Source organism: Odocoileus virginianus, chromosome 29, assembly GCF_023699985.2.
Source record: "Odocoileus virginianus isolate 20LAN1187 ecotype Illinois chromosome 29, Ovbor_1.2, whole genome shotgun sequence".
NCBI classification, from domain to species: Eukaryota; Metazoa; Chordata; class Mammalia; order Artiodactyla; family Cervidae; genus Odocoileus; species Odocoileus virginianus.
The window spans coordinates 3,322,475-3,349,516 of record NC_069702.1 but is presented as its reverse complement, the minus strand read 5'-3'; the positions used below and the strand labels follow the sequence as shown (position 1 = coordinate 3,349,516).

General features: G+C 40.9%; 1 protein-coding gene across 8 annotated transcripts in view; it reads right to left on the bottom strand.

The window, feature by feature from the left end:
• Positions 1–1,614: 1,614 nt before the first annotated feature.
• Positions 1,615–27,042, bottom strand: part of KIT (KIT proto-oncogene, receptor tyrosine kinase) — a 90,639-nt gene continuing 65,211 nt past the window's right edge. For 2 of the 8 annotated variants that reach the window (XM_020910422.2, XM_070458056.1), the window contains exons 8-21: positions 17,769–17,883; positions 15,887–16,080; positions 14,586–14,692; positions 14,365–14,491; positions 13,987–14,091; positions 13,792–13,902; positions 12,280–12,430; positions 10,245–10,333; positions 9,662–9,789; positions 8,519–8,641; positions 5,587–5,698; positions 5,373–5,472; positions 4,920–5,025; positions 1,615–3,849 (exon numbers count right to left, since the gene is read on the bottom strand). In XM_020910422.2, the coding sequence (XP_020766081.2) occupies positions 3,721–3,849; positions 4,920–5,025; positions 5,373–5,472; positions 5,587–5,698; positions 8,519–8,641; positions 9,662–9,789; positions 10,245–10,333; positions 12,280–12,430; positions 13,792–13,902; positions 13,987–14,091; positions 14,365–14,491; positions 14,586–14,692; positions 15,887–16,080; positions 17,769–17,883 (1,697 nt within the window). In that variant the 3' untranslated portion in view covers positions 1,615–3,720. Of the gene's footprint in view, positions 3,850–4,919; positions 5,026–5,372; positions 5,473–5,586; positions 5,699–8,518; positions 8,642–9,661; positions 9,790–10,244; positions 10,337–12,279; positions 12,431–13,791; positions 13,903–13,986; positions 14,092–14,364; positions 14,492–14,585; positions 14,693–15,886; positions 16,081–17,768; positions 17,884–27,042 lie in introns of all 8 variants that reach the window. The other 6 variants (XM_070458055.1, XM_070458057.1, XM_020910413.2 and 3 more) reach the window with 3 other exon arrangements.

Genomic DNA, 27,042 nt, shown 5'->3' with positions numbered 1-27,042 from the left:
GAAGCACATTTCTGACCAGAGTTCTATGTGGGGTAACTGCTGGGTTACGTGGGTAGTTGGTACAGGAGCATCTTCTTCCTTCTTAAGGAGCCTAATCAGTCATGACAAAAGTTACCATTTTTGAGTGCTTTTTATGTAATAGGCACATGAACAGACTTCAGTTGAGTATATCGAGGCAGTCACCACTGTTACGGGAGATGAGCTTTCAAGAGCTCATCTGTTCAGTGTCACAGAGCAGTAAGAGGTTGGGACAAGGCTGGCACCTCTGAACCCAGAATGCTGACACCAAGCATCTACTTGATTAAAGCTGGGTCAGTGAAAGAAACACCTAGACTAATGGAACAGGGGCCCTGGACTGCTTCTAACTCGAGACTGCACATACATGAAAAAGTCTAAATGACACTGAAAACATGTATAAAGGATTTTCTTGTTTTGTGGTCAATTAGCATTCATTCTTGTCTGTAATAAAATAATGGAAAATGCTTAACTGAAATGTGGGCCTACTTTTCATTGATTATTGATATGTTTCTGGTCAAACCATTCCCCCTCAAGACTTTAAAAGGATCCCTCTTCATTACAGGTCACCTTTAACCCCTCTTCCCTCTCCTTTCAGGAGTTACTTCTGCAGGAGTAGATGCCATGACAGAAAAAAATAAAAATAAAAACTGATGGTATCTGGTGTGCTTACCTCATTTTTAATAGGATTTTGTGGTTCAGGATGAGTCTTTATTTTAAGCTGGAATAACTCTTAGGCTCTATGCAGGGTTCACTGGTCTGGACAGTCCCTCCTGAATACAAAGGATGCTCCAGTCACAAAACACACTGAATTAAACAATACAAGTCACCTCCCTCCAAGCAAATGATAGAATTTTGTCCCAGAAACAAGTGAGAATAAAGACTGAAAGGTGGAGCGTGAACATCTCAGGACGGATGTTCAAAATCTAAGCCAAAAAGAATACAAACCATTTACTCAGGATTCCTCATGTCAACGTTGTGAATTACTTCACTGTTCATATTAATTTTTAGACAATCTCTTTTAGGAGGAAACAGGCTAGTTATATCAGATTGAACCACATAAAACTGCTAACCAAGATGGGTCATTTCACATGAATCAACTTAATAATCATCTTAGCAATGTTTTCTATATTCACTTTTCAATTTAAATGGAGATCTTGGGTTGTAAAAATAAAATGAGAAAACACAGCACATACTAATTCTTAATAAATTGTTTATCGAATCTTTAAGTATACAAATCCTAGTGATCTGATAGCCTTGCAAGCATCTTACATACACGCATGTGTGCGTGTGCTCAGTTGCAAGGTCGTGTCTGACTTTTTATGACCTGTGGACTACAGACCACCAGGCTCCTCTGTCCATGGGATTTTTCAGGCAAGAATATTGGCGTGGGTTGCCATTTCGTTCTCCAGGGGATCCTCCTCAAACCCAAGTCTCCTGCATCTCCTGCACTGGCAGGCGGGTTCTTTACCTATGAGCCACATGAGAAACCTCAACTTACACATACTAGGTACAAACCATTCTAATGACAGGGTGAATGCACTTTAACACTTTCAAGTTTAATTTCACTGACTCTGAATTAATAAAATAAAAATTCCGTTTGACTTTATATTTACACTTTTATTAGAATTCTTCATAACTGTGAACAATTGGACAACATATCAGGAAAAAACACATAGAACATCAACATCCTTTAAACTTGCACCGCTTACATATTTACACATAAAGTTACTGTATATATAAAAAATATTTTCAAGGACCCATGGGCTTGGGAATATTCAAAAGACATTATTGCTACATTTCAATATTTACAAAAAAAAAAAAAAAGCCACAAAATAATTTCAAACATTAAGCTACTGCAAAGAAACATCAGATGTAAAAAAAAAATTATAAAAATATAAACTTTCAAGAATATCCAAGACAAAACTCTCAGTGAAGTGCCCCTGAAGTACCTAGACATCTACAGTTAACAACCACTTTTCTTACTATAACCAAAGTCAATAGAAACGCAAAGGAAATTTTCAGACAAAGTGTGGCAAACAGCAAAAACGTCTTACATTAGCAACAAAACGCCCCAACCTGTTACCTTTGGAAAGGTGCGAGAGCATAGAACCCCAGTGCAAATGGTTACTTTCAGATAAATGGCCACAGTTCTCTACATGAACGCAAAGAGACCTGGAGGGGAAAACCGTGAGGGCAGCATACCTGAATCTTGCAAGACAACACATAAACCTTGCCATGTACCCATGGATCTCCTATAACTGGGTAGAGGCAAAAAAAACAAACAAACCAGGTAACACTAAGAATAATATTCAGGCTACAGCCTAAAGGGTAGAACTGAAACATGTTTCGGTAGGAGAGGAGCATTAATCAGGTCTAAGGAACAGGTACAGCACGGTGAGTATAAGTAACAGAGTGCCGTAAGTGGAGGTGGATTGCAAATAAATATGGACTTAAGCACTCCTCTGTGGAAGCTTTTGGTAAGCCTCTATGCACAGCAAGGTGAAGTGAAACAAAAGCTGGGCTGCTGCTGAAAGCAGGCTGCTTCTTGGGTGCTGAACGACCCTCCTGGCTCAAGGCAAGACTACTCCCAAAATATTTTGTCTACAAGCATACATACACACGCACTCATACACACTTATACAGATACTGGCCAGGTGTCCAGGACATGCCTGTGATGGAGGCTGAATCTAAAGTTTATTTTTGGCTACAGAAGAATCCAAACTAAGATAGCACTGGTTGTCACTCCTGCCACAGTCATGCAATAAATCACTTTTTCAAATGGCATCAAATCCACTGAACACGATGACATTCTAAAGCTGGTCGGCTTGTTCTGGACAATCTCTAGAGCAAGTTCATCGGCTACAAAAGGAGATTTTTGTTAAGATTGTGCTTGGCAATTATTTTTTTTTTAAAGCACTGTTTCCTTCAAACTTGTTCTGGCTCATTAGTTATTCCTATACACAGCAGACTTAAGCCAGAATTGTATTCAGAAACTACACCTTGTGGGTTCCCCACCCCTCAAATATGTGAATGTGTACAATTTATAGATGAGTATATACAAAATGTGTTCTGGGAGGCCGTCTCTCCAATTCAGCTGCTATTAGTCAATTTGATTTAGAAACCAGTTCAGAAGCATGAAGGCTCATGCCCAGCAGTCTTTATTCAGGCCCGGAGAACATTTTTCCATGGCCTATGACTAACTCCCAGCATGAAATAGTAGATTTCTTGAGCCCAGATATTCATAGGCTTCTGGCCTTTGAATAACATTCTATTTTCCGCATCAAGGGATAAGGTTTCAGCTTCTAGTCTTGCTGCATCATCATAGCATCATGGGTGATTATGAGGAATGAAGGTGACTACTGCCATGTACTCCAACTATCAACTACACTTTTCGATACAAATTGGAGAAACTCTGGGGAGGACTCAGTGTGTCTAGCCCACCCCACCCTCCCTTTCTCCAAGTCTGAAGTTTCCTCCTTAGCAGAGGCTAGTGTGCTATCAGGAACATAGGCAGCTCGATGGTAGCTGATGACAAAAATCATCGGCCACTAAAGGGTGCTCATAAAGACAGGATTACATCAGGGTGTCTACTACCCTGGAGTAGGATTGAGTCGAAGGAAAACAAAGGAACCATTGTGAAAACCAAGAGTTGGGGGGTCGGGGTTGTCAGGAGACCCCCCCCCCCCGGATGCAGACTCTGCTTCAGACATCTTCGTGGACAAGCAGAGGCTGCGTGGAGGAGGCGCTGCTACCCACGGAGTTGATGCGCACAGAATGGTCCACTGCGGGGTTCTCCCGGTGGGGGCTGCAGTTTGCTAAGTTGGAATAAATCTGAGGAAAATAAATCCAGAGTCAATACGCCAGTACCCACAAGGAACAAAGGGGCACATGTGCAGCTTAGGAACTGCAAATAACTTAGGAAGATTCTCACAGCCAGGAGGTTGACAAGGCCTTACAGCCAAGAACCGAATCACACGGACAAGTTTTATCCCTCATTTTCCCATGGTCTGATTATGTAAGAGGTGATAGTCCAAAACGTGCTTTTCTGCTGGGACGCATCTAGGAATGAGAACGATCTAACTTTTTAAAAGGCACATAAATTTCTGTAGCCAATTCCCATCTAATGGCTGATGTCATTCACTAAGAAATCGGTGGTTCTTCCATTGAGAACCAGGCATTTGGGTGTGAAATGCTGTCTAATTTGAAATGTGCTTTGACACCCGGAAGAGCAAGTTTCAACCTGAAAGTATCAACGGTATAATCTTAAGAAAAGATAGCTCTAAGCACAATCCAGAAGAAACAAGCAGCTTAAGGATCGACATAAGGATCACTCATTCTTCCTTAAAAGCAAAAGAAATCATCAATTTGAGTTTTGAACTCCCCGCTTCTCAAATCACTGGGAGGGATCCCTCAACTTCACGCAACTCTTCATTCTCTATGCTTTGTGGCCTTGAAAGCTATCTGCCATGTTCTGGTTATACTTACTTGAGCAAAAGGTTTATTTTCCTGCAGGGAACAAGCTGTCTTTTCTATGCACCTTACCCCAAGCCTCCGAAGGCTGAATGGCCTGACATGTGAGAGAGAGATGATGCAAACCCCCATGACCAACAACTTGGGGTGGAGAAGGAAAAGTGGCAAATCCTTATGGAAACTTTTATGTCCACACTGCTGAGCGCCAAGCCCTCCACTCTTTCCTCTCTTCACCTCATATCCCTTGGCTCAGAGTAGGGGACTAGGCAAGAAGAACTTGTTTCCACTGCTTCCCTTTCCTACTCAATTTATAGCCTAAGTGAAGGAGAGAAAGGGTGGGTAGCTTAGTCCTCACCCCCAGAACCTGAGAAGGAAGACATGCTTTGGAACCAAGAGAACGGAGGTCCTATGCCTGGACAGAGTGTACTCACATGATTGGTGCTCTCTGAGATCTGCTTCTCAATCAGCTGCACAATCTGCTTAAATGTTGGCCTCTTCAAGGGATCAGCATCCCAGCAGGTCTTCATGATGTCATACCTGCAAGACCAGGGCCAATTATCACTCCGCAATGCCCTTAACTGATTTACAGGTATATGCCATTCAACAATTTCAAACCTAATTCCAGGGCTACACAACTGGACATACTGAATGACATGGGTATAAAATAAAACTGTGTACTGAGACTCTGCCAAAACTTTGTTTATTTGGTAGCAAGTTTTATGAAACTCAGTGACAGAAATAGCATTTGCCCTATGTCACAACAAGGAACCAAGTGACATTTCAAACTATGCTTAGTGAAAACCCTCAACATACGGGTTTCTGTCTTTAAAAAAGGAAAACAAAAGAGGAAACGTTATCTGAAGGAAGGACATCTGGGCCCTTACATTTCCGCAGGTGCATGCTCGGGGCTGAGCATTCGGAACCCTTCCTTGATCATCTTGTAGAACTTAGAATCGACTGGCATTCCAGGGTAGGGGCTGCTTCCTAAGGCACAAACAGTTTGCAAATCAGCATGACAATAAGCAAGGGGAGCACCGTACCACCTTAAAGAAGCCGCTCTGAGTGTGACCAAGATGCCTTTGGCAAGGCTCACTTTACCTAAAGAGAACAGCTCCCACAGAAAAATCCCATAGGACCAGACATCACTTTCAAACGTGTACACACAGTTGAAAATACTCTCCGGTGCCATCCACTTCACAGGGAGTCGAGCCTGCAATGGAAGCACAACAGATCCAACAATGTGAATCACAAAGCTAAAAAAAATCAAAAACTGAAAAGAAAATATTCCTATAGAGAGGTGGGGATTTCACCTGATGGGCATCTCACAAAGACCTTCTAACCCATATGACCTCAGAGCACCCTGACTGCCTCTGAGGATTATGTTATGTGTGTTTTTTTTAGTTTGGGGTGGCTTTTCTTTTGTGGGGTGGAGTGGGGACTGAACCCAGGCCTTGTCAGTGAAAGCCCAGAATCCTAACCGTGGGACTGGCGGGGAACTCCTGTGAATTATGATTTTTTACTTTTTTTCCGACTACCTCTGACATAAGTGGATCACCAGTAGAGCTGGCCCCTGAACAATGAGGGTCTGAACTGCACGGGTCCACTTATACAGAATATTTTTCAATAATAAATGCTACATGACCCATGCTTGGTCGAATCCAAGAATGTGGAGGAACCATGGATATCGAGGGCTGCTTTCATTTATGCTGAGACTCACTCCTGCCTTGTGCAATGCTCAGCTGTATACTATCTTCTGGAGTGGGCTGCCATTTCCTTCTCCAGGGCATCTTCCCAACCCAGGGATCGAACCTGGGTCTCCTGTTCTGCAGGCAGATTCTTCACCGTCTGAGCTACCAGGGAAGCCCCAGTACTATCTTCATTTTCAAGATGGGGGTCACTGAGTCTGTACAGCCTGGCGTTAGGAGCACAGATGTTGGAGACAGACGCTTGGGTTCTAACCTGGGCTCCACCGCTGGCCTTGTCAGTTACCCTCATCCCTTAACAGAAACGTGGCCTCCCAGGGTACGGACCACATCGCGCAGCCCCTTCAGAGCCGTGTGCAGCCACGCGGCTCGGCTTTGGCCACTAAGAACTGTGTGACAGTTTCTGGAAAACTTCCTTAATGTGAGGTTGGCATGTGTCCTGTGGCCTTTTCCTTGTCTCTTCCTCCATTGTCTCGCCTTCTGGATATGTTGGCTGGCTTTCTTGAGGCCATCGTGGACCATGAAGCTAAGGGCCACACCAGGGATGGTATAAAATGGGAAGGTTGAGGAATTTGCTCCCTGGTATAGAACCTCCCTACCAGGCCTGGCCTGAAACTCCTATACTTATTTTACTTTCCTTTTGGGTGTTCTGACAAACACAGCCACAATTATCCCTTACTAACACACTGGGAACATCACATACATCTGTAATAGAAGCCTCAGGATATTCTTATGTCAAGCGAAAATCATACCTCAAATTCCATGAGTTGTCTTGTGGGTTAAATGAGATAATGTAGGTACCAGTGCTTAGTTCGGTATGGCTGATTCACTAGGATCTGAAAAATTGCCCTGTACAAGCAATCACTCAATAAGACAGCAGTGGCTTATGCTGACTATGACTATTCCAACGTGGTAAGTGGCAGATTCAGAGTTTAAACTCAACAGTTGAACTTCACATGCTGAACTCCTCCCGCTAAACATCCAGCCAAACTTTCTGTGACTATTACTCTTAGAGACATTTCTAGATTCTTGGATCTTAATTCACCACAGAAAGCTAAATCAACCCTTCTCATAATCCACTTAGGACCCAAAACTGGGAAGACAATTTTTTTCTGGTCTTAAAGTTATTTTAGTCAGTAGGAAAAAAATAAAATGCTTTTCAGTATCCCCTCCCAGATTTTGTGCTAAAGTTCTTATAGGGGCTCTTAACCTGAGATCTATTAATAAAAGATGTCTTGAAATCAGAGGTGCTGGGGTCATCTTTACCAAATATTACATACCCACTAAATGATAGAACCAGGTTCAAACTCAGCAAGACGGGGCCCGGAACCCACTAGCCTTTTGTCAATATTCAAAGGTCTGGATAGAGAGCGACCTTTCATTCTTCCTTCCAGTAGTGCACCAGGATGGTGGGGACTTGGTGTTATTAACACTCCTAGCCTTAGCAAGTTATTATTATAGAAACGCATGCTGTCATCAGAAAGTAAACCCAGCAACATTTCTACAAAAACCAAGTCTAGTACAGCCCACCCACAGAGACGCCTCAGTGATGGAGAAGGAAATATTACATTATGTGTAGGCACACAAATAGCTACCTCTAGGAATAGCTCTGGACTGAAGATATGGGCCTGGGAAAATAGATGGAGAAAAATATATGTTCAGGACTACTGGCTTCCCATACTAATGGGATATTGCTCTGGGAATCACAGGCTCTGGTTTCAGCCTCTACTGATCCGTGTCATCTCAGACAAATATCACTAAAATACACTGTGCTTTTAGTTTCCCCAACTTTTAAAATGTGAAGACTCTGCATTCTAATGCCAAGGGGTTGCCCTGATGATACAATGAAAATTGGCAATGAAATAAAGCACTTTGAAATAAAATCACTATGTTCCATAAGCCAATTATTCCTTATGAACGTCTTTAATAAGCTCTCTTCATTATAAGACCCAACATTCTATATGCCTAATTCTGAACATTATCTTAGATTTTAATCTTTTTCACATAGACTGTCAATCTCAAAATAAAATTTCCTGCTGTGACCTTCAGGTCCACATTTGTTTCACTTGAACAAAATCGAGTTCATTGCTATTCTCAAGCTATAATGAAAATTAAGGCTATTTCTGTTTCCTTCACATGCCCCATAATTACACAATTAGAATTAGGAATTCTATTATTGGAATTTTGCTTAAGTATACTTAATTTGACTGCTAAAACGCATGATATCGCAAAGGTAGGATGTGCATTATGAAAATCATAAGACAATATTTAAGAAAACTTGAAACAAAAATCCTTCACTGGACTGTCAAGAGAGAGTGGGTACTCACGTTTCCTTTGACCACATAATTAGAATCATTCTTGATGTCTCTGGCTAGACCAAAATCACAAATCTTTGTGATTCGACCATGAGTAAGGAGGATATTTCTGGCTGCCAAGTCTCTATGAATACACTATTAGGAGAGCAGGAGACAAAGAAAACCATTTACATTTATTTTAAACTTTTTAAAGAGTGAGAGCTATATTTAATGCTAGAATGCTGCTTATGTTATATAGCACCAATAGTTTTGCTTTACATTTAAACTATTTGGTGCACCAAAAATAAATATCTAGATTACACTTTGAATGATGCTCAAATCTGTTTTACATTGTTAGGACTTTAATTACTATAATTGCTTTCAAAACCAACTTGAATAAATGCTCCCCGCCCCCCCCACTTAGGACTGCTTTCATTTTACATGCTTCTCTTTGAATATGTCCTTTTAAAAAGAGTTTCTAAAATGTCTACAACTTGAATTTGACCCCTCCAAAGGACAAAGGGAAGAGGCTCTTTATTTCAGTCATCCTATATCTTCTTTTAGTTTGCTAATTGTTTGGAAATGTCACCAATGACACTTACGGGTAGGATCTGTAACCTCATCCTATTCTGTTAGCCTGGTTTCCTAAGAAATTCCTCTCACCCTTCTAGAGACCATGTTTCTTCTTTTGGTTCCTTCATTCTCTTCCTATCCTCAACCTTCTGATCAAATGTTTATTACTCTCTCTCGATTCCTTACTTCCCCAGCACTTGGTAAACCATACATGAAATATTTGAGGTCTAACTTCAAAAAGACTCATGTGTGTGCTTCATCAAGCACTGCAACTACAAGAGATACCCTTTCCTTTGGCTGATAAAATAACTATCTCTTTATTTTCTAAGAGCAGCTCCTATATCCTAAAAGCCAAATTCTAAATGAATTCATTGCATATAAAAAATATATTCATAGGAAGCTCATTTAGACAGGCTTGCACTTTAAAACTTATGAGAACAGGAATTTCAAAGAGACAGCAGTTGGAACATGAAGAAGCTATATTTCCTCTGCTTTTGGTTACCACACTTCAAGCAACACTCTGCATTCTAACTATGGCTCTAAATACTCCCTGGGGGTGGTGGGGGCAGGGACAGGACCCTTCTGAGAATGACCCCCACTTACATTCTTTGAGGCAAGGAACGCCATGCCCTTTGCCACCTGGTAAGAAAAGCTCAGCAAGTCCTCCAAGTCCAGGGCCAGCTCGTCATCTTCCATGATAGCGGGAGTCACGTCTCTTTCTATGTATGAGCCTGTGAGGAGAAGAAGGATTTTCTTAGCAATTAAAATCTTAAATACAAAGAGAGTAAAAGACAGTGACAACACCGCCAAGGGCTGGTAATCAGGGAACTGATGTGAACTTGCATGCAAATCCTCTCCCCAGTGTTAAGGACAGGAAGGTGCTGAATCACAAATTAATATTCCCAATCCTGGGCTAAGTTACAAAATCTTTAAGGAAGAAGAATGGTGGATGAACACAAAAGTCTCATATTTTTTATATGTATCTGATGTATTTTGATATTCATATGTTATCAAATATAAAACAAGATGCTCAGATACAATAATACAGGCTCTGACTCCAAATACCCGCTTACCCTGATCCTATTATAAAGAAGAACCAGTTACTACCAGGATGGTGTTAGATTCCATGGTGGTATGAGAAATTCTGAGTCAATGAGGTTGCTCTTATTGTTTGATAGGTACCCACCTATTCTTGCAGATCTCCTCTTGTCTGCCTTGGTTGGTACAACATAAGAAACTCCAGGTTTCATGTCCATGTACTCATTAGTACTATCACTGCTGGGAGAAATGAAACATCCATCAAATCACGAGTAAATAAAACAGAACATGGGTGAGCACACGAGAGGCAGGCTCTCTCTCCACTTCCTTTTTCACATGAGAAGCTGATTTTATTTAAAGAAAGTACTGACAAGTTTGAATGAAGAAAATCTTGTTCAGTAAGATATGAGTTTTTAATATTCAACATTCGGGTCCAATCCCTAGGAATTAGATGGCCTTTTTTGTATTCAACTGCAGAGGGGACTCTGGTTAGAAATTTCCTATCTCTTGACACCAGGGATTTAATGAGAAACACAGAACCAAAACCATTATCCCACATCACTTCAAACTCTCTAAATTAGCCTCAAGAGAGATAAGATGAAAGAGACAAGAAAGAGACAAAGAACCAGAGTTTCTGAGATGTGTTATTAGTGGGGGAAGACAGGGATCGTTAACATATAGCGACTGATGGAAGATGGTTTAAAAAAACCAAGTTTGGTTCAGATAAACACCAATAATTTGGATGATTTTCTGAACCATCTGTACCTCTTGAATCTGTAACATTTGGCTGGAGAGTCTTCAAGATTTCTGGTACTTCCTGCTTCTGATTAGCATAGAAACACCATGACAACAATCTCCTTCACAGCATGCTGGTGGTTCCAATCCCATATGGGATCCCAAAGCACAAAAAAACACTACACAGAATTGAACTATTTAGGCCATTACTACAGAAAATAAAAAAATATATATGGGGCCAAGGTTTTAGAAATAAGGCAAAGTGGTTCATTTATTCACATAAAGAGCATATGTGTCAGAGAAGCAACCAAAGGTGGTTTGGTTATATTGTATTTTACTGCCACTTGACACCACTCAAAGTTTACAGGATTGAAAAATAAATAAAAAGTTTCATCTAGGGTTTAAAACTTCAGCCAGAGGTACAGAAAAACACTTTAAGAGGTAATCGCCCATCAACCATATTTATCGAGGTCGCTTTGAGGGCCTGGGGTTAAGTTCAGGAGATAAAGTCTTGCATTCTCAAAATGTAGGGGATATGGTAAATAATAAGGAAAGAGGAAACCCATCACACAACTGCAGAGATAACATGTTTAAGGGATTGGGCATGATGACTATGATTCTGCTGGGCTGCATACATCTAGAAAATCTTAAATGGTGGATCTTAACAAACACTTCGAAAGAAAAGGCCCAACACGGCAGAGAATTCTATTCTGATCATAAACTACACCAATTCTTAAAGGAACTTGAAACTCTTGGCATATTCAAATTCAGAATGGTATCAAGGATAAAAGAGATGAAAATAAGGTGCAGAATTTTAAAAAATGTGCTACAGTAGTTGTGCCTCTTGATAGCCTAAGTTAAGGAAAAAGGGCAAGGAACACAGAAATAATTCCGAGGTAGATGGTGAGAAACCCCGGTACGGAGAGCTGTGTGGAGCTCCCTGCCATTTTGTCAAAGGTTTAAGGGAATTCACTGTGATAACCTGGCAGCCTTTCCCATGTTCCCTAGAAACAGCGCCTCACTCTAAGATGCACAGAGGATCCTGCTGGACAGTATAACAGACTGACGCACAATAAGAACCACGGTAAGAGAAACAGGCACAGAAACGATACAGGACCCGGGCTCAACAGCATAGACAGACTGACGCGCAGGGAAGAACCATTCCAAGAGAAACAGGTACAGACCTCATTCAGCTAGGAGAACTAAAGCTCGGAAAAACACTAAAGATACATTTTTAAAAATCAACACAAACTTAAGTTCAAGACTATTTGAATCTCTAAAAACAGTTTGAACTTTCTAAACCGTTAATCACATTTAAGTGATTTAATAATTCTGATTTTGCACCTCAAAGTACCTCAGTTCACTTTTTTAAAGAATCAGCCTTGATTGCAAACCCTTATGACCCCATGAACTGCCTGTCAACAGCTATTTATGTAAATCAGTCTTACCAGGAAGACTCCTTTGAATGAAGAAGGTTCTTATAAAGCGCCACTTCGGTGTGATCTTCCTGCTTTGAGCAAATAAATGAATCACGCTTTCTTCTCAAAAAATTCAGAAGATCACCATAGCAACAATATTCCGTAATGACCAGGGTGGGCCCTATGAGCATTTAAGAGACGGTTAGAGGGAGGTGAGATATACAGACCATCCAATCTTTCATAAAAATACTCAAGGGCGATCACAGCCACTCATATCCAGGGTCAATGCTAAGCCTACCAAGTACGAGTACAATCCTATCTATGAACACTGCTTAGCAGAACGCGGGATTCTGTGGAGTAAAACTAAACCACTTTTGTAACCTGAATTTCTGCCTGATTAGGGGTCAGGAATGACTGCTGGTTTTAGACAGGAGTTACAGCTTTCATCATTAGTTACCAAGCTTCCTACGTGAGTCCTCTGATTCACTTGTTTACAGAGAGGGCTTCACGCCTTTTGTAATGTTATTATGGAAATGACGATGAGCATAAGCACAAAGAGCAGCATGATAGGAAAACCAACCACTGGAACCGCCAGCTGAGACTGGAAGGTGGGGAGAAACCCTGAAGAGGAGGGCCATCACGTGTGTTTGGGGCCCTATCAGTTGAACTTTTGTTTTCTTTCCCTGTTGTAAAAGCCTAAAAAACTATAGCTCTGAAGTCATTTAACAGACAACTAATTAACTTGGGCAAAAATCTTTCATGAACAATTCATGATGTCGGTGAAGCAACATTTATGGGGGCTGTTTTAAGAAATCACAGAAAGCTGTCAACTTGACCGTGGATCTCTCCAGATCTTGAGGAATGGCTCATTTTAACACATCTTTGTTCCTTTAGACCAAAATGTTTTCTGGAAACATCATAGAAAGCCTTGATGGGAGGACTAATGAATGCTTTAAAACTGAAAATTTCTTTTTTTATCAAAGTGAAGTCTTTGCTCATTTGCTGTAGATTTGAGGGTTGGTAGGCTTGGAGGCCTATTTTTAATGATAGCATGCACATGAACATTAACTCTTTAGTGGCTAAATGTCATCCAGCCTATATAAAAGCTCGCAAGATAAAAGAAAAGCTTTCTGGAGGAGATGAGACATTCTCAAGATATTCAAGAGGTCAATGTTGGTGTGACATACACGACAGTAACTAGGTATGTCCTGGGCGTTGTACCCCATCATGACAAACACAAAATATAATTCTTTTTTTTTACAAAATATAATTCTTAAGAAGAAGACACATGAACCTGGATCTCCTGCATTACAGGCAGATTCTTTATCATCTGAGCCACCAGAGAAACCCCATATACTTATATACATTAAAATATACATTCTTAACATTCAGTGGGGTCGGGGGAAATCCAGCAAGAGGTTAACCACTTGGGTCAAAATCCTTCAAGGAGCTTATAATCAAGCATTGTCAAAAATCATATCAAAATCTCCCACCTTTTGATAATTTGACCAATTACAAGAGTCAGGTTGGCCATGGCCTTACCTCCAATGGTGCACGCTCCCAGAAGATTCACAATATTCATATGATTACCGAGGTAACTCAAGACTTTGAGTTCAGACATTAGGGCTTCTCGTTCTGTTAAATGGGCGCTTGCTAAAATTAAAAACATCTTATTTTAGCAAAAAGCAAATCTGGGACACTGACGGTGAGCACCCATAACAGCCTGCAGGAACTTACGTTTGAGCATCTTGACAGCAACAGTCATGGCTGCATCCGACTTAATTAAGCCATAAGCAGTGGCCTCAACGACCTTCCCAAAGGCGCCAGCACCCAAGGTTTTCCCTGGAGGAAGGAAGACAGGGGAGTAAGTGGCGGTGGTGGAACTGAAGAAACATTTGTGTCATTTCAAAACCAATAGAAGAATTAGGGACAAATGTGCCAAAATACACTTCCCTACAGTGTACTTGATGCCAACTCTACCAAAGGCAGTGAAATCGCAGAAAAAACCCTTATTGTTTCAGGTGAAATAAAACAAAGAAAGCTACTAGGATTCCATAAAGGCACTGCTATGTGAAAACAAAAAGGTGTCATGGAAAACCCCTGTAGCATACTGACCAAAACTCAGCCTGTTCCTGGGAAATTCCCATTTGTGATCATAAGGAAGTTGTGTTGGGTCTATGTAAACATAATTGTTTCCATTTATCTCTTCAACAACCTTCCACTGTACTTCATACATGGGTTTCTGGTGGAGGGAGAAAGGGAAAGAGGAGTCATCTTTTAATGGTTAATGGTTTTACCATTATAGCATTTGAGGGAGAGAACAAATAAATGGTTACCTGCAAATATTTGTATGTAAGGATCATCACGAAGATACACATTAAACCAGCTGCGATCACAAAACCAATCAGCAACGGCGTGAACAGGGTGTGGGCATGGATTTGTTCTAAAATCAAAGAGAGATGTGGAGTTACAACCTATTTATTAGCCCGGTCGGATCTTTACACAACACCTCTCACCTCCAACTCACCCACCTCCCATACTACCGCTCATCACAGCAGGAGTCAAACCAGGTGCATCTGAGCTATGGCTATTATCTTACTCTAGGAATCTTTTAACATAAGCACTTTCAACCAGAAAACTGTGAGAAAGAAGTTGAGATTTCTAGAGCACAAGAGTAACGTTATGCAGTTTTTCAGTAAAAAGTGACATCTGAGTGAACTCTGCACTTCAAATTCCTGCCTTGAACTTTAAGATGTTTCCTTTATGGATGTTTTATTACTCTATTCTTTATGCTTTCCTGTATTTTCCAAATTTTCTACATGAAATATTGAGTGTCTTTCACAACCAAGAAAAACATTTTTTAAAGTGTTCTTTTCATTGCCCTGCCTGGAAAAAAAAAAATCCATGATGAAGAACAATATAAGACTCTTCCCCTCATCACTCAAATACTGAACAAATACCACTTTTTGGTCTTTGCCAACTCAAGGAAACAAAAACCGAACCCTATGAATGTATGCACCCAGTTCTTTTGTCTTCCAACTTCATACCAATTCATCAATTTGTCTACAGGATCATTTAACTTATGTTGGGAGAGCTAGTCACTCATGAGTCAGATTTTAAAGATGTTAAAAGAAAGTAGCTCATTAACATGATTTCACAAAAGGTAATGTTAACTTTCTGACATGGTGTCTGGCAATGTGTAAAATAACTGATTTTAAGTAACAATTTAAATAATTTTTAATTGAATTTAAATGTTTTAATTGTCCTAATTCCGTTTCTGTTAGGGTATAAGGTAAATCTATTTCCCCTATTTTATTTCTCTATCCTTTTCTAATGGAAACAGTTGGAAACACATGATTAATTTTATATATACACACACATGCACATGCATACACACATACATACATATGTGCACACGTGCATAAAGTACACAAAACACACAAAGAGCATGGTTACTGCACACACTTTATTAACAAACTAGCACAAGATGAAACTTAGTACGTTTGATGACAATCACATGCGCAATGTAGATATTACCGGAAATGACATGCCAGTGATGGAATGGACTTAAAAGTCATGATTGAAATGGCAGGCAGAGTCTAAACATCCCCTTAAATTGGATTAAAAAGAAATATACCTTTGCTGTTACCTTTAAATGCAAAGTTAAAATAGGCAGAACTCTTGCCCACATCGTTGTAAGCCCTGCATTCCACCGTCCCATTGTGTTTGAATGTGCTGTCATCAATGGTGCTATGAACCACTAGTTTTCCAAATGGTAAGACAGATGAATTTTGGATCTGTACATCCACTGGCCCAATGGGAACAGAACACCTAGGTGAGAGAAACAGCAGCCCAGACTTACTCTCAAGAGAAAATCAATTGAATGCATTGGATACCGCATACTTTTAAAACCAAGTCAGAGATTCATAATCAGATATTCGCTTTTACAAGTGGAAGTGTGATGACAAATGAGCATGTCTGTGGCACCGAGAGCAAGAAAAGCACTTGGAAGAGGAAAAAGAGAAGAGGTTTTGAGGTGAGATGTGGGTTTAAAATCCGGACTCAAACACCTACTCTGTTGACTTGTGAGTAGTACTTAAAAGTCTCCAAGACTCAGTTCCTACAGCTGTAAAATTGGGGCAGTAATACCCATCTTGGAGGGTTACTGAAAGGATTAGAGATGAATTCAGTAAGACGGCTGGCTTCCATCCCTGCACACAGCAGCCATTTATAAATAAAGTAATTGTGAACAGATGTATGCAGGGTTGAAAAGGAAGATGGTGGAGGAGGAAGGCAATAAAGTCTTTAAGGATGAAGATAGGGCCACCCCCACACTCCAGAAGTGAGGATGCTCTGGCTCGAAGTGCCATAGAGGGAGATGGAGACAGTGCCTACTGGGTTGAATGAACTCCAGGTGGCAAAGAGCATCAGGAAGCGGACTCAGATGACTCTATTTTAAATTATCCCCCCACAGGCCTAGCAATTTTGTTCCCATACCTGGCTTTACTTTCTAGCTTGCAACACCTGCATATGGTAGATATCAGTCTTCTATCCATCTCTACTCATGAGAATATAAACTCACTAATGGGACTCAGCTGTGTTTTGTTCACTAGACCCATGTCCAGCATACAGCTGGCATTTCATAAACATTTTCTCAGCAAACGTCTACAGCTACTGGGGCTGTGTCCTCTGTGGGCAAACTTTCCAGGGATCCTGAACCTCCCTGCTTCTCCCCCAAAGAAAACACTCAACTAAAACCCAGCTGAGCACAACAGTCTTATGTAACCTCTCTAACTTGCTGTTTATTTTTTTTAAAAGGGCTATTCTGTGAAAAATGAAATTTCTATTATTATCGTGACTACTCAATTGTGATGTTACACTGGGCTTTAAAGCCTGAGCGTAAAATAGCATTTGATGGATAAAAACAGTGATGCTGACCCCATTTTCGTCTTCAGGTAATGCGAAAGGACAATTTAAGGCTTAAGTGTGGATTGTGAAAGAGAGGAAGTACAATTCCAGATGTACTCTGCTCAGGGGCTGGGCACCTCATCAAGGAGAAAACCTTTTTAAAACATGTAGCTCCCCAGCACCATATGTGTGGTAATTGCGCGATCATTACTTTTTTGGTAACTTGGCAATTAACTTCTCAGGTAATTTTTTTCATGATAACTACAGTCATATTTCCCACACATATTACCTCCTGTGTATATATTGGAAATCTAATTACTCTGTCCTGGGAAATTGCTTTATCTACCTGCAGGCTGGAAATTGCATGATAAATCCAAAAGATAACCACCGAAATAAAGATGTCGTTCAGTAATCATGTTTCAGCAAACAAAATTAATGTCTACCAAGAAAAATATAGCAATTATGCTCTCTAAAAAGCCACATGGATAAAAAAAATTAATCAAAACAAAGTTTTTTTTAAAAAATAATACTTTGAAAACATATTTGAAATTTAAGTGAATTGCAGTCTTTTCCTGATGAGTGTTAAGTGGTATCCAAAATAATCATCTCACCTCTGCTCTGTTCCTGGACAAAAGTACCAATCGATGGTTGGCTCTGGGAACCCTGTGGCCACGCACTGCAGCATGCCATTCACCAGCCTCTCATGTGTCAGGATTTCTGGTTTTGCTGGAGGAAGAGAGAAGCGGCCATATGTCAGACTGCTGGAAAACCTCATCAAGGCTCCCTCCACAATTTCTGAATCTTTAAAAACTTTCTCAAGGCTTAAGAGGACCCTGAGAGAACATGTTGCTCAAAGGGGAGAATGTGAACCAGTGAATGGAAGGTGCAGGGAGGTGGATGTGAAGGTTTGACCAAGAAAAAGGCTTCCCCGGTTAGAGCTACTCATCCCCTGTGTGGACTGTTCATCCTGTGGATGTGGGAGTCTCCGAGCTCTCCCTGCCTCAGGGACGACTGAGGTTGCAGGACCACCTGGCCAGGTTTCTGTTCCCAGGGAGAGAGAACCTGAAAGATGGGTTCTATCAGGATTCTAGGGTTCCCAACTGTCTAACGGGTGAAAATGCTGAAGCTCCAATACTCTTGGCCACCTGATGGGAAAAGATGACTCATTCAAATATACCCTGATGCTGAGAAAGATTGAGGGCAGGAGGAGAAGAGTGTGGCAGAACATGAACTTGGGCAAAGTCTGGGAGATAGTGAGGGACAGGGAAGCCTGGTGTGCTGCAGTCCATGAGGTTGCAAAGAGTCAGACGTGACTTAACAACAACACTGTTTATTACAGGATTCCTGCCATCAGACTCTCAAATGATTCAAAGACTCACTGGAATTTCAAGTTATTGCAGGAACTAGAATAAATTAGGAGGAGTTATGGGAAAAGAGAAGATGCCTGCCTCGGAAATTTCCCCCCTCCTTTTTTTGATGGGGGTGTGGAAGGGGTGGTGAAGACAAGGAGCTGAATCACCCTTTTTAAAGAGAAGCCAAAACATCAGAGTAAAACACAATATGGGCTTTTAACTCCAAACTTTTATTTCAAATGCAAAAGAGGAATAGAAAATTAGAAGAGGAAACCAGGCCAAGAGTTTTACTCATACATATGTCTAAACCTGAGTACAATCACTGAAAAAGTAAACTGTATCAGCAGGAATGCTCTAATTTGACATTTCTGTGTAGCTATAATAATCAACTGATATTCAATCAAAGGTACCCTGCAAATTCTTGAGATTAGTGAACGGAAAAAGAACTTACATTCAGCTGTTCTACTGGTAATACACTTGAAGGACTCACACCCCCCGAGAATGAGTAAGCTACACTGGCAGAGATGGTGATGAGCACATCAGTGTCCCTGGTACAGCATCGCGGGTGCCGACCCCGAGACTCTGCACAGAGCTATGGGCGGCCACGTGCGTGGCAGGCAGGCCTGTACCCAAGCGCGGGCCCTCGGTGGCTCTCACGAGTCTCCGGGTATCCAACGTGAATAACAACAGTAACAACAGGAACTCTTCATAGTGATGTTGTGACGATGAAATGAAATGATTCTTGACAAGGAATCAAGAATGATTCACAGAAATCAAACAGAAAAAGCATTCATTAATGGGACTTCCCTGGTGCTTCAGTGACTAAGACTCCATGTCCCAGTGCAGGGGGCCTGGGTTTGATCCCTCGTCAGGGAACAAGATCCCACATGCCTTGACTAAGACCCAGAACAGCCAGTAAATAAATTTTAAAAATATTTTTTAAAAAGCATTAATTACTAATTTATTACTCATTTATTATTTTTTCTCCTTAGACTACCCACCCTCCTAGGTTAATCAAGTTTGGTAGCAATTAGGTTAACTGTATTGGTCATTCTAAATATTCTCTTCAATATCTAAAGGTATTAGATATTGAAGAGAAACTGCTTAAGACAGCATGATAACATGTATGTGTTTTAACCTTAAGAACTGGGAATCTGTCATTGATTACATGACATCGATTACAATGGTCAGAGAAAAAGGCCAACAGGTCAGAAACTAATTTCTTCGAAGGAAGGCAATGCTGATAAATGACATCTTTGTAGAACAACCTCTCAGCACCTCACCTCCTTGCAGGCACAATGGCTTGGCAGGGATAAAAGTGTCTGCATGCATGGCACACCCACCTGTCATTCAACCTGGCCCTGCTGACGGGCAGGCCATTTGGCTAACACACACAAAAGAGCAACACTTCAAAAGCAATCTCAAGGTAGGGGCATCCTTGAGAGCTTGGATCCAATGCCAGCTTTCACAAATAGAGCAAGAAGACAAGCCGTTGTCTTGCGAAAGCATCCATCTGGCAAGTTTCATTTAATTATCATGGGCAACTGTGTGACCAGGCTGAAAAGTAGGACATAACACAGAAAACAGTGGAACTTTAGGAGAATGCTATTTGCTGAAGACGGCAGGCGCCATACGGCAGGTCTCTCTGGACTCAATTCAAGTGTCATCTCCTTCTCCTAGCCATCCTCAACTCTCCAAAGCCAAGTTGGTTGGTCTCGCATCCCTACTCCTGAAGCACTTTAGAGCACCTGACGCACTTCTAAAATATCCTGGTCTGCCTCCATCCGACTGTTCTCAAGGGCAAGGACCATGTCTTATGGATTGTACCTCTGACTCCTAGCAGAGTCTGACCTATTGCAGACACAAAGTAAGAGCTGTTAATTATTAAGTCCTACCAAAGAAACAAGTCCTTCAAATTCCAAAGGAATTCAATTAGTGTCACAAGAAGGGACCTGGAAGAACAGCCTAGCCTGATGGTGACTTTCCTATGTTACACCATTTTTGCAATAGTGGGCCACGAGATAAGAAATCCGCACATACACCTGGCCATGTGGATTTTTTCTTCCATACTGAGATTAACGATGAGAGGAGAAGGTCCACACACAGACAGCAAAGATAACTGGACAGACTCCAACTGGACAGAATTCAAATGGGAATCAAGTTCATAAGACAGATTTCCTCATAACAACCTCCCTCTTGTCATTCATTGTTCCTAATGCCACATGCTGGATTTTTAATGGAATTAAATGTTACTCAGTAGGAAAAAAAGGGGGGGCTGAAAGGATGCTTTATGATGTTCATGGTTGTTATCTCTGGGTAGTAGAGTTATACATAAATATCTGTTTCATTCTTTTGACTTATTTTCTAATTTTTTTTAACAATGAACACAGCTAATAATAAACTGATAAAACATTTTTAATTTAAAAAATTGGAACAGCTGAAAATTACATAATCAATTACATTTAGCTTTGGTTACAAGTGCCCTAAGATCCAAGCCTTCCAGCGTGACACCTGGTAGCAGTTATACAATGGCCAGGGCTGGCAAACAGTGTGGTCCGGCTGGCCTACTTGTTCCTCTGTGCTGGTTAATCAGACACATTTTTAAGCTACTATCCCAACTATAACCTGAGGCAAGCCAAGCAGCTTTTGTCCTGTTGGCCCGTAGGCTGGCCCACCAAGCTCAGAGGGCCCCTGAAACTTCAAGGTGCATTTGAAGCACAGAGAGATGAGGTTAAAAAGCACATTCCTGGCCCACCTCACCTCCCCCAAGATTAAGTAATTTGAGAATCTGACCCAGAAGTGGGGTTATTTTAGAGAATCTTCAAGGGACCCCATCAGGGCCAGGACAAGGATGCGGCAAGAAAAACACCTAAGGTGAGGAATTTAAGAAGGCTCTCATCCTCCAGATCCTGCAGACTCAGGTAGACACCAAGAGAGGGGGATCGGGATGGGGAATACATGTAAATCCATGGCTAATTCATGTCAATGTATGACAAAACCCACTACAATACTGTAAAGTAATTAGCCTCCAACTAATAAAAATAAATGAAAAAAAAAAAAAAAAAAAAAAAGAGTGAGCACCTCCTTAAATTCTGTACCCTAGGCATCTCTCTTGCCTCATCCTAATTCCAGCCCTGTCCCTAATGCTGGTGACAAGAGACTTCATTCTGAAAGGGCTCAATTACATGAGTACAGCTTGGGCTATACGTGGCAAGTTGCACAAGGAACATGTTTAATGCATAAAGAATGAGCTAGGTATAATTCTGATTCCTAAAAATGAAAATCTGGGCTCATCTGCATTTTGTAAGTGCCTCAACGCACCGTCTAAGTCATTAAATATACATTTTGCTTTTAAAGATACATAACTCCCTGCAATTCGCCAGGTTAAATCTGAGCTGTGTTTTCTTAGATATTCTGCAATCAGCAGTATACCAAATGACACATTCCCTAAATCCTCCCAAGTTGGAGGTTTAGATAAGCCTAAGAGGTGTATAAGTTATGTATTTCCTGTAGAGATAAAAAAATAGTCTTGTCTCCTTTCAAAGCACTGTGGACCTGAGTCATCTTGCATCTACGACAATACTGATCAGCTTGTAGGCAGATTTCAGAGTGCTTATAACTCTTCTGAGAATTTATTGCTCATGCAATTAAAAATCCCAACCACTTGCTGATTTATCCCACAGATATATGATCTTAAAAAAATATTCTTTTCACCACCATCAGGTCCATACATAAGGCAAGAACAAGTTGAATTTTAAAGAACACAGCACAGATGATAGGAGTAGGGGGCCTAGGGATGGGAGGAGGTATACAAGTAACTGATGGGAAAGATATGATCATAGTTTTTGGCTCACCCTAACCGACTCCATCAACTCTTGCTACAAACACACATCTGCCCACACTCTCTAATCAGCAAAGAACACAGACATTAGTGTCCGCGCGCGCGCGCGTGTGTGTGTGTACATGTGTGTGTCCAACTCTGTGACCCCAGGGACTATAGCCTACCAGGCTCCTCTGTCCATGGGATTTTCCAGGCAAGAATACTGGAGTGGGTTGCCATTCATTTCCCTCTCCAGGGGATCTTTCTGACCCGGGGATCGAACCTGCATCTCCTGCCTTGGCAGGTGGATTCTTTACCACTGAACCACCTGGGAAGCCCAAGTGTCCATATAACAAAAGACTAAATGAAGAGGAACCATAAGGATGGATTTGTTTTTACAACTGTAGGTCTGATGACATTTAACAGCAACACAGTGATGCTTTGTCACTATCCTGATTTGGATCTGGGTCAAATACACATTCCTGCCATAATATCATTATAATATAGGAATTTAAATCAATTAAAAAAGTATTAAAAAACTCGGGTTAACTTTTACCTATAAAAGGAGTATTATACTTAAAAAAAAAAATCTCCAGAACAGATATTTTGAAAGTACATTTGGGATACTAATATATACAAAATAAACTACAAGATCCTACTGCATAGCATAGGGATTTATATTCAATATCCTGCAACAAATTGTAATGGAAAAGAATATGAAAAAGAATATATATATACACACACAGAAGTGAAACACTGCTGTACGCCAGAAACTAACACAACATTGTATATCAACCACATTTCAATAAAAAAATTAAAGAAACTACATTTTGTTTTATACATTCTTAAAGACATCCAGAAACTGGTGTGTGAGCACTTTAACAGAAATTCATTGAACCAACTAAACAAAACTTCAACTACAGTCTTCTGCATCCAGTTATGTTTTGCAGAATGTTTATCATTAAAAAAAAAAAATCTAATAAAGTGATGTCCTAAATGTAAAAGTATGCAAACTTTTAATGCGGAAGGTGAAACTAAATATTTTGCATTATAGGGGTTATGAGTCTCTCTTATACACACTCAGTTCTGCCACAAATGTAGCCACAGACGTGTATGCAAATGTGCAAGGCTGTGTTCCGCTACAATTTTATTCACGCACACTGAAATTCGACTTTTTCACATCTTGTGAAAATTTTCACATCACAAATCTTGTTTTTAAAATCATTCCTACCTCCCACCCATCCCAAAGAAATAAGGAAATTCTTAGATTATGAGCCATTCAGAAACAGGATACTTGTCAAATCTGGCCAGAAGGCTATATAGTTTGTCAATCCTTATTCTAAACAGCCATCAAAAAGATCTCCCTATCCTAGAAGTTAGCTTTACAAAAAATGACGAAACTACTTGGAGAAAGCCTTCCTCAGCCAGAATCACTGTGCTCAATTTCCAGAAGCACCATCACCGGTGACCCGGGGGTGGGGGTGGGGGAGCGGGATGTGTATACACGTCACGGCGCAGTCCAGCTTGCTGCCTAGCAGTGCAGACATGTGATAAAGTGCTATTTTTCTACTCTGTGTTAGTAGTGGATTCATTTTGCCACATTAATTTAGAAGTGGAAGAGAAGGGTTAACACAATGCCTGTGGAAAAATTACATACCTATTCTTGGATTAATTTAAATTTCCACTATACATTATAGGTGACCGTGTATACATCTGTAACCGAAGGGGACTAATTTGATGTAAAAACACATGGGGCTCAATTGGAACGGAAATTTCCACAGAGCAGCAGTTCCACTTATATGAAAGGGACTACTCAGGCTATTTTTAGAAAAGTATGTCCCAGGGCCAGGGTCAATTCTAGCTGAAGTCTGAAAGTGAAAAAGTGAAAGTGTCTCAGTTGGGTCAGACTCTGACCCCATGGACTGTAGCCCACCAGGTTCATGGAATTCTCTAGGCAAGAATACTGGAGTGGGTGGCCATTCCCCTCTCCAGGAGATCTTCGAGGCCGAGGGAATGAACCCGGGTCTCCTGCATTGCAGGTAGATTCTTTACTGTGTGGGCCACCATGGAAGGCCCAGGAACACTGAAGTAGGCGGTTACAAACCTCTTCTGCTTTCACGCCATAAACATGAAATAATGGCCAGATCACACCACCAAAGGGCCTAACGATCTAGATAAGGTACCCTGCTCTCATCAGTTCAGTGATTGAATAGATTCCCCAAACTAGCTACACACCCAGCCAGACCACCAACTTTCTTAGGAGACATGAAAGAAGAATGATGCCAATATGCCTAAATTTTTTAAAAATATAAAAGACTCAAACTCTGCTTTAAAATTAGGTTGCCATGCTATTCCTTTATTCTTCCAGTTTAAATGTCTATAGAAATTCTTGCATCCACAGAGATCCTCTTCATAAGGAGGAGATATTAAAGTGTCACATCAAAAACAACACTCATAACTCCCAAGCAATTTAAGAACAAAAACTCATTTCAAGTTCGGGAAAAGAAAATAAAATCAGACTTCAGATACTGTCAAGTATCTCAAATTACCTATAAAAAACTTAATGCAGAAAGCCAAGAAACTATTTTTACATAGAATTAGCTACCCATACTAACATTATTCCTTAATTTGGAATTGTCCTGCAAGCCAGCACAGTGTATCTTCCTAGACATATGTTCAAGATATAGGAGCATGAAAGACAATGACAGATGATAACCTCACTGACTTCCTGCCACTAAAGTAAGGTTGCTCACTTGAGATTAAATAAGATAATTATAAACTTTAAATAATCATTTAATAAATTTCCTTTAAAATTCAATCACATCATTTCAGAGTTCCACCTCACACAGCACAATGTCTCAAAACGGTATCAGATACTGGTTAAGGAAACCATGAAATATCCATGCAAGGAGATACCAAAGTAATATTTGGGCTTCCCAGCTGGCTCAGATGGTAAAGAATCTGCCTGCAATGCAGGAGACCTGGGTTCGATCCCTGGGTCGGGAAGATCCCCTGGAGGAGGGCATGGCAACCCACTCCAGTCTTCTTGCCTGGAGAATCCTCACAGACAGAGGAGCCTGGCGGGCTACAGCCCTGGGGTCACAGGGTCGGATACGACTGAGCACCTAAGCAGAGCGCTGAGGAGAAATGTTAGGGCCTGGAAACGGCTCGCGACGCATCACTGTTCAGCACCAAAACACAAGGCGGGGCAAAAGAACTTCATTTTTGTCAACCCCCCCAAAAACGAGTTTTCTTAAGTGGTCTGTAAAGATATGTATTAGGAGATATATTAGCACTGGTAATCCATAAAATGTAAATCAACTTTAAAAGGTAGAATTAAAACTTATTTCACTCTTATTTTTGCCTACTTTTAATTTCAAGTTATCATACCCGTCTTATAACAATTTTGTAATAGGAAAACATTGTTTTAATCTAAAAACAAATGTATGTAAGTGTTTGCACAAACCAGGCCTCATTCTGGGTATACTGTGGTAGTCTCACAGCAAACTCTGAAAAGCAAGTAAATAAATCAGAAAGGAGTTCTGATTTATTTAGCACTTATCTTTGTAGCACTAGCTTTATTTAATGTTTAAGAACTCCAATAATTTAATACAGAAGTAGGTCAAATAGAATCCACCTAACCAGAAAAAAGAAAAGAAAAATACTAGAAGCTTCTCAAGCAAAACTTCACAAGTGTGTCAGCATTAAGTCTCAAAATTTTAGCCTCTAACACAAGAAAGGTCTGGACACTCAAATGTTTGGAAGGTCCTATCACTTTTAAAAATGGTTAAGAGGTTGGAAAACATGTCCATCTTCCAAAAAGGCAAAGTCCTAGCAACTCTGCTCTCTTGACTCACGAAGATTTGGAAAGGTGCCCCAAACCCGATAGTATTACTTTTACCCTAAATATAATCAGAGACTTACCCTAAATATAATCAGAGACTTGCAGCCAGGAGGGGGACTCAAATGGTTGGCAAGCAGGCTATCCAAACCCATCTAGCTCCAAGGCTGTCCTGACAGCCCGACACGCACCTGTGGCAAATGGTGGGCTGCCCAAGGTGTTGCAAGGTGTTCCACCTTGGGGAGCTTCTCCCTGGAAGGATGGTCTAGCCATCCATAACCGGATCTATATGACCACAAATGGGCTTCCCTGGTGGCTCAGTGGTTAAGAATCTGCAAGACACGTGGGTTCGATCCCTGGGTTGGGAAGATCCCTTGGAGAAGGTGGCTTTCCAGGTGGCTCAGTGGTAAAATAATCTGCCTGCTAATGCAGGAAACCCAGGAGATGTGGGTTCAGTCCCTGGGTTGGGAAGATCCCCTGGACAATGGAACGGCAATCCACTCCAGTATTCTTGCCTGAGAAATCCCATGGACAGAGGAGCCTGTTGGGGTATAGTTCATGGGGCTGCAAAAGAGTCAGACACGACTTAACGACTAAATAATAACAATGACCACAAATATATAAAAAGCAGCCCAGATTCTGCAGATGTGGTCAAAGGGGAACATTCCCATCGAAAGGCCTCATTCAGAATGATTTATTACTTTGACTGATTTGGGTATACTGTATGATCTATAAATAATCGCTTACACCAGACAGGATGTTAACTATGTGAGGCAGTGGTTTAGAAATAATGCATTAGTTAGCATTTCCTTAAATTGTTTCAACCCCTCTGTTAACACTCTGCCATAATGAAGGGAAACTGGTGATTCTGA